At 49.1% G+C, this 8,200-nt stretch overlaps 1 protein-coding gene across 1 annotated transcript in view; it reads left to right on the top strand.

Moving 5' to 3' along the window:
- Positions 1-5,642, top strand: part of LOC310824496 (serrate RNA effector molecule homolog) — a 12,632-nt gene extending 6,990 nt beyond the window's left edge. The window contains exons 10-15 of the mRNA XM_083697755.1: positions 340-493; positions 4,371-4,564; positions 4,662-4,818; positions 4,906-5,001; positions 5,121-5,229; positions 5,327-5,642. Coding sequence (XP_083553881.1) covers positions 340-493; positions 4,371-4,564; positions 4,662-4,818; positions 4,906-5,001; positions 5,121-5,229; positions 5,327-5,402 — 786 coding nt within the window. The 3' untranslated portion in view covers positions 5,403-5,642. The remainder of the gene's footprint in view (positions 1-339; positions 494-4,370; positions 4,565-4,661; positions 4,819-4,905; positions 5,002-5,120; positions 5,230-5,326) is intronic.
- Positions 5,643-8,200: the final 2,558 nt, after the last annotated feature.

Below are 8,200 nucleotides of genomic sequence, written 5' to 3'. Positions count from 1 at the left end.
ACTACTATAACAGCTGTGACCCCCCCTGCAGGTGTTAGACAGACTACTGCTGTACCTGAGGTTGGTCCACTCTGTGGACTACTATAACAGCTGTGACCCCCCCTGCAGGTGTTAGACAGACTACTGCTGTACCTGAGGTTGGTCCACTCTGTGGACTACTATAACAGCTGTGACCCCCCCTGCAGGTGTTAGACAGACTACTGCTGTACCTGAGGTTGGTCCACTCTGTGGACTACTATAACAGCTGTGACCCCCCCTGCAGGTGTTAGACAGACTACTGCTGTACCTGAGGTTGGTCCACTCTGTGGACTACTATAACAGCTGTGACCCCCCCTGCAGGTGTTAGACAGACTACTGCTGTACCTGAGGTTGGTCCACTCTGTAGACTACTATAACAGCTGTGAGTATCCCTCCGAGGACGAGATGCCCCATCGCTGTGGACTCATCCACGTCAGAGGACCTGTACCCCCCAACAGAGTCAACCAGAATGAAGGTACACACACACACACACACAGCTCTTCACCACACAGATAAGCTTCCTACAACAGCTGACACACACACACAGCTGACACAGAACAATACACTCACCGGCCACTTTATTAGGTACACCTTGCTAGTACTGTGGACCCCTTTTGCCTTCAGAACTGCCTTCATTCTTTGTGGCATAGATTCAACAAGGTGCTGGAAACATTCCTCAGAGATTTTGGTCCATATTGACATGATAGCATCACGCAGTTGCTGCAGATTTGTCGGCTGCACATCCATGATGCGAATCTCCCGTTCCACCACATCCCAAAGGTGCTCTATTGGATTGAGATCTGGTGACTGTGGAGGCCATTGGAGTACAGTGAACTCATTGTCATGTTCAAGAAACCAGTTTGAGATGATGTGAGCTTTGTGACATGGCACGTTATCCTGCTGGAAGTAGCCATCAGAAGATGGGTACACTGTGGTCATAAAGGGATGGACATGGTCAGCAACAATACTCAGGTAGGCTGTGGCGTTTAAACGATGCTCAAATGGTACTAAGGGGCCCAAAGTGTGCCAAGAAAATATCCCCACACCATTACACCACCACCAACAACCTTTGAGTTACTGTTGCCTTTCTATCATCTTGAACCAGTCTGGCCATTCTCCTCTGACCTCTGGCATCAACAAGGCATTTTCTCCCAGAGAACTGCTGCTCACTGGATATTTTCTCTTTTTCAGACCATTCTCTGTAAACCCTAGAGATGGTTGTGTGTGAAAATCCCAGTAGATCAGCAGTTTCTGAAATACTCAGACCAGCCCGTCTGGCACCAACAACCATGCCACATTCAAAGTCACTTAAATCACCTTTCTTCCCCATTCTGATGCTCGGTTTGAACTTCAGCAGGTCGTCTTGACCATGTCTACATGCCTAAATGCATTGAGTTGCTGCCATGTGATTGGCTGATTAGATATTTGCGTTACCGAGCAGTTGAACAGGTGTACCTAATAAAGTGGCCAGTGAGTGTATGTTGCTGCTTGGCGTTTGTCTTTGGGAGGCTGCAGTCCTGTCAGATGGACGTCTATGTCCATGGCTGCCAGATATCACAACTACCAGCTGACACCTGAAGCCAAGGCCACTAATACGTGTGGTTAGGGCTAGGCTGGGTTAGGGCTTGGGTTAGGGCTAGGCTGGGTTAGGGCTTGGGTTAGGGTTAGGGCTAGGCTGGGTTAGGGCTAGGCTGGGTTAGGGCTAGGCTGGGTTAGGGCTTGGGTTAGGGTTAGGGCTAGGCTGGGTTAGGGCTAGGCTGGGTTAGGGCTTGGGTTAGGGTTAGGGCTTGGGTTAGGGTTAGGGGCTGGTGGTGTTTTAACAGTTGTGTAGTAAAGGCTTCCTCCATGTACAGATGGGACGAGCAGCCTACCTGTAAAATGGCCGCCTGTCCTCGGCCTTCATCAACAACAACATCAGGTTCTGTTTCCGGGTGTGAGTCCATTTTAGCTCCACTCCGGACCAAAGCCTGAGGCTTGTGTCCAGTTTCCCATTGGTCATCTTGTTGAAGTCCAGAACATTGACCTCTGCTCCCTGGGCCGGACGGACGACCTTCTGTCTCGTCCCGTCTGGGAAAAGCTGTGGTTAGCTCCCACACTATCCTCCCACACACACACACACACACACACACACACACACACACACACACACATACACACACACACATACATACACATACACACCAACATGCGCATCAAGTTATTCTTGTCGTAGTGTTTATCCATTCGACATTTGCCCCCCCCCCCCCCCCCCCCCCCCCAGTGGAACGTGTGTTGAGGCACAACCACTCTGTCGCCACTTGAAGAGTTTTCTTCTTCATGTCTCTCAGAACATTCTGTGGAATATTTACGTTGGCCAACAGATGCTGGATCTTCTCTAGGGCCTCGAGGCCAGGCAGAGGGACACGTCAAAGACCTCCTGGTGATAGAATGTTCCTCCCCACTCACCAGAAACATTAAACTGGTGCCCCAGGTAGGAGTGTGTGTGACAGTCCACAGAGTCCACTCTGATTGCTTTGTTCATGGCGGTAAAACTGGTGGGGGTTGGTCAGATGTTGATCCACCACGTCTGATCCAGTACGACCCGTTTTGTTTCTGTGACTTCCACTCCTGACCATTGCAGACGGCACAGAGGTGTCTGTGATAACATGCTCCTCTCTAGAGGAGATGTGGACATCGTCAGCATACCCCTACCCTGGGTCTGGAGGAGACCCCATACCCCTACCCTGGGTCTGGAGGAGACCCCATACCCCTACCCTGGGTCTGGAGGAGACCCCATACCCCTACCCTGGGTCTGGAAGAGACCCCATACCCCTACCCTGGGTCTGGAGGAGACCCCATACCCCTACCCTGGGTCTGGAGCAGATACCATACCCCTACCCTGGGTCTGGAAGAGACCCCATACCCCTACCCTGGGTCTGGAGCAGATACCATACCCCTACCCTGGGTCTGGAGCAGATACCATACCCCTACCCTGGGTCTGGAGCAGATACCATACCCCTACCCTGGGTCTGGAGCAGATACCATACCCCTACCCTGGGTCTGGAGGAGACCCCATACCCCTACCCTGGGTCTGGAAGAGACCCCATACCCCTACCCTGGGTCTGGAGGAGACCCCATACCCCTACCCTGGGTCTGGAGCAGATACCATACCCCTACCCTGGGTCTGGAAGAGACCCCATACCCCTACCCTGGGTCTGGAGCAGATACCATACCCCTACCCTGGGTCTGGAGGAGACCCCATACCCCTACCCTGGGTCTGGAGCAGATACCATACCCCTACCCTGGGTCTGGAGCAGATACCATACCCCTACCCTGGGTCTGGAGGAGACCCCATACCCCTACCCTGGGTCTGGAGCTGATACCATACCCCTACCCTGGGTCTGGAGCAGATACCATACCCCTACCCTGGGTCTGGAGATTCATACTTAGTCGTACGAAAATAAAAGGACAACTGGTGACAAACACTGTGTGTTTAAGGTATCTTTTAGTTGGTGTAATGGGCAGCAGAGCAGGTCTGTCCTCTGGGTCCAGTTGTGTGGTTCTAAACCAGAACTGAGCTTTACATCAGCTCTTGTAGTGTGTTACCGCAAGATCACCCAGTCTGAAGTACAAAGCATTGCCGTCTTCATTGGTTTGATAGTTCTTGTCACACCTAACTTGATCACTCACCATCACAGGATGTTGTGAGAACCAGTTCCAAATGTTTGGCCTGATTAGCGTCTCCTAAAAGAGGCCACCTGTGAACTCTGAGGGACAGAGACCCTCATAGAATTCATGACCAACACCAGATTCTGAGTCTTGTCAGTCTAGAGGTCTTACAAAGTCATCAATTCCGGTTTTATTGCAGAATAACATGCTTGTTCCTGCCCTGGTGATTTAATACATGGCTTCTGTTTGGGAGAGTGTCTGTGTCTACCATCCAGAGTAGGATGCAGGTAGCAGACATTTGTTGACCGTGGGTTAGAGGGATGCGTCCTCTGCATGTAGATGTTTTGGGGTAAATGCATGTGTTTTTAGGGGTCAGGGTTGTGTGTGTGTGTGTGTGTGATGATGATGGCTCCCCCTGCAGTGTCGGAGTGGCAGCGTGTGTGATGATGATGGTGATGATGATGATGATGATGGCTCCCCCTGCAGTGTTGGAGTGGCAGCGTGTGTGATGATGATGATGATGGTGATGGCTCTCCCTGCAGTGTTGGAGTGGCAGCGTGTGTGATGATGATGATGGTGATGGCTCCCCCTGCAGTGTTGGAGTGGCAGCGTGTGTGATGATGATGATGATGGTGATGGCTCCCCCTGCAGTGTTGGAGTGGCAGCGTGTGTGATGATGATGATGGTGATGGCTCCCCCTGCAGTGTTGGAGTGGCAGCGTGTGTGTGAGGAGCGTCTGGCTCCGCTGCTGAGCGTGACGGACAGCGTGAGTGAGGAGGAGGCAGGGCGGCTGGGCAGGAAGGAGCCGGAACAGGAAGTGGAGAAGTTCCTGCTGGCCAACAGCCAGGAGCTGGGCAAGGACAAGTGGCTCTGCCCCCTCAGCGGGAAGAAGTTCAAGGTAGGGGGGGGGTTCTGTGTGTGTGTGGGGGGGCGGGGTTCTACTGATAAGTACGGTTATTGTATTAAAGGCGGTCTTAATATCTGTGTGTGTGTAGGCTCCAGAGTTTGTGCGTAAACACATCTTGAACAAGCACGGAGACAAAGTGACGCAGGTGAAAAAGGAAGTAGAATTCTTCAACAACTTCCTGTCTGATGCCAAGAGGCCCGCCCTCCCTGAGAACAAGCCCCTCCCCCCTCCAGCCCACGCTCAGGGTGAGACACACATACTCACGCACACACGCACACACACAATGGGAAACTGCAGGCTTATATATTGATTTCTTGTGTGTGTGTGTGTAGGTGTGCCCCCTCCTGGTAGGCCCTACCCTGGCCAGTCACCCCAGAGCCTGCTGGGATTTCCTCCTCAGCCCCGCCTCCCCATGCCCGGCTTCCCAGGTACGGACGGACACACACACCTGTGTTACCATGGTTACCACCGTAGTCACATCCCCTCATCACCTCTCCTGTCATGTGATTAACGTGTGTGTGTGTGTGTGTGTGTGTGTTCGTTCCAGGTGCCCCCCCATACCCGCATAACCAGTTTGGAGCTGGCCGTGGTAACTATGACAACTTCCGTGGACACGGAGCGTATCCAGGGAAAGCACGTAACAACAACAACAACAGGTCTGTCTGTCTGCCTGTCTCTCTGCCTGTCTGTCTGAGTCTCTGATGCATAGTTAAAGAAAGTTCTTGGATCACAAAAAATATTGTGTGTGTGTAGGGGGATGCGTGGGGACCCCCGGAGCATCATTGAGTATCGGGACCTGGACGCCCCTGATGACATGGACTTCTTTTAAACTTTCAGTTTTTTTTAAACTTTTTTACTTTTTATTTTCTTTGATCCCGCGTTTAATTTAGTATATCAGTTATACCCCATACTGCGTACACAGGTGTGTGTGTGTGTGTGTGTGTGCGCGCGCTTCTGTGTGCGTCCGTGCCCACTGAAGCAGTCGTGTGTGTGTGTGTTCAGTGGTGAAGTGTACCTGTATCTGTTGCGTATCTTGACACCCAATAAAGATCAATGAGGGGAAACTGTTCTGTCATAAGTGTTGTTGATTATCATTTATTGAACCGTTATTTCTACAGAAACACACACTGAGACCAAGGCCTCTTCTACAGGAGCCTCCTGTCATCAATATCTCTACAGTCACACAACAACACATCAACAACACGACAGTTAAATACACAAATCAATACATCATATAAAACTGCAATATCTCAGGAGAAACAATCACTTCCTTCACCAACGAGGTCCTCCATCAATCAACACCCTAAACTACCAAGCGGCACCACAACATCCAACTGTCATGTTTTTAGTAGATTGTTCCAGCAGTGAGGTTCACCACAACATCCAACTGTCATGTTTTTAGTAGATTGTTCCAGCAGTGAGGTTCACCACAACATCCAACTGTCATGTTTTTAGTAGATTGTTCCAGCAGTGAGGTTCACCACAACATCCAACTGTCATGTTTTTAGTAGATTGTTCCAGCAGTGAGGTTCACCACAACATCCAACTGTCATGTTTTTAGTAGATTGTTCCAGCAGTGAGGTTCACCACAACTAAAAGCAGATTTACCCAATTTGGTAAGTCATTTTTTTTAAAAGTATTTAGACCTGAGGAACCTCAAGAGTTAACCAACACTGAGAACCAGTGAGGTCATTAATGAGGTTAGGTAATTAATGAGGTTAGGTAAGCCGGGAATGCAGTAAGGCTTCATACACAAAAAAAACCCCGACTTTAACGAGGTCCAGCCAACCTTCTGATAAAGTATGATGAGTATTAAAACTACCACCAGTGATGAAGCGAAGGGCGCTGTGGTAGAGGGTTAGGGTTACGCACTCAGTTAGGCTAACCCTAACCCTAACCCTAACCTACCAGTGATAAAGCGAAGGGTGCTCTGGTAGAGGGCATCCACAGGTTTAAGAGCAGTCGCTGCTGCATTCTGGGAGATGACATCACCGTAATCAAGCCCTGGCAGGAAGGTTGATTGCACAATTTGCTTTCTGCTGTTCAGTATTCCTAGAAAAGACCTTAAATCTTAACTTTTTAACAAGCTCCTCTGTATGCTTTCTGAACATCAATTTTCTGTCAAACCAAATGCCCAGGTATTTCTAAGCGGGGACACGCTCAATGGGGGCACCACCCAAAGTAGTAGTATTTGGTAAATAACATATACTTGATTTTACCAGCATTAAGCACCTCAACTCAACAAAAGCTCTCTGCAGGACAGTGAATGCAGACTGTAGCTCAGAAAGAGCCTGGTCAATCATGGGGGCAATAGCATATAAGTGTCATCAGCATATAAATGCAGGTTATGTTATACATGTTATACATGTTGATGTAAAAAGAACTGGACCAAGAATTGACCCTTGTGGAACACCCTTTTTTATGTCTAGAAAACCTGATTTATCACCATCAGTTAAGACCCTGCGTTCTGTCTATTAAATCTTTTACATGAACCATCTAAATGAAGCCTGATCCAGGCCTACTTCAGACTACCTCTGAATGAGTAGGGAATGGTCGTCCGGGTCGAAGGCCTTGGAGAAATCTAAATAAGGCAGAACAATGTTTTTTTTCTGATCGAGGCCATTAAACTCTTCATGACAAGCGTAGCCGCTGAGACGGTGCTATGACCAGGTCTACACATTTAGAACAGAATGAGAAGATTAAACGGTTCTTATCTGGGAGTTGACCAGGGACTCTAATACGTTGGAAAGGCGAGGTAGCTTGGATATTGGGCGGTAGTTATCTAGGTCGGAGGGGTCACCAGCTTCATGGAGAGGAGCACATGGGCCTTCCAAACCTAGGTAGAGCACCTGAGATAACAGTCAGATTAAACATACACTCACTGAGCACTTTATTAGGAGCACTATACTAATACTGGGTAGGGCCTCCCTTTATTACAACACTATACTAATACTGGGTATACTAATACTATACTAATACTCCATTTGCTCTCAAAACAGCCTCAATTCTTCGTTGCGTTGATTCCACAAGATGTTGGAAACATTCCTTTGAGATTCTGGTCCGTGATGACATGATTGCATCACGCAATTCCTGCAGATTTTTCAGGTGCACTTTCAAGCTGTGAATCTCATTCTACCACATCCCAAAGGTGTTCTATTGGATTCAGATCTGGTGACTGGGAAGAACTGAAGAACACTGAAGCCATTGTCATGTTCATGAAAACAGTTTGAGACGACTTTTGCTTTGTGACATGGTGCATTATCATGCTGGAAGTAGCCACTAGAATTAGATGATTGATTGGTATTAACGGGCCCAAAGTGTGTCAAGAAAACATTCCCCACAGCATTCCACCGCCTCCACCGTGAGAAGGTGTCCAGGTGTTCCTCCATCAGGAGAAGGTGTCCAGGTGTCAATGACTTGGCAAACAGGGGGCCAAAAGCTGCAATATGCCTGTACTTGACTGTTCTCTCATCAGCCAACAGGGGGTGCAGTCAACCGTCTGACCAGGGTCAGCCAAACCACCACTTCTCTCAAATAAAGGCATTACTTATCTACATTTTCTCTGTAATGAGGCCAGAGTCTGAGTTAGGAAGTAGCTTGATTTCGCTTTTTTAATTGATGAGGTGC

Source organism: Argentina silus, assembly GCF_951799395.1.
Source record: "Argentina silus genome assembly, contig: scaffold_281, whole genome shotgun sequence".
In the NCBI taxonomy this organism is placed as follows: Eukaryota; Metazoa; Chordata; class Actinopteri; order Argentiniformes; family Argentinidae; genus Argentina; species Argentina silus.
Note: the sequence above shows the minus strand (reverse complement) of the source record. Positions and strands in the feature narration are given on the sequence as shown.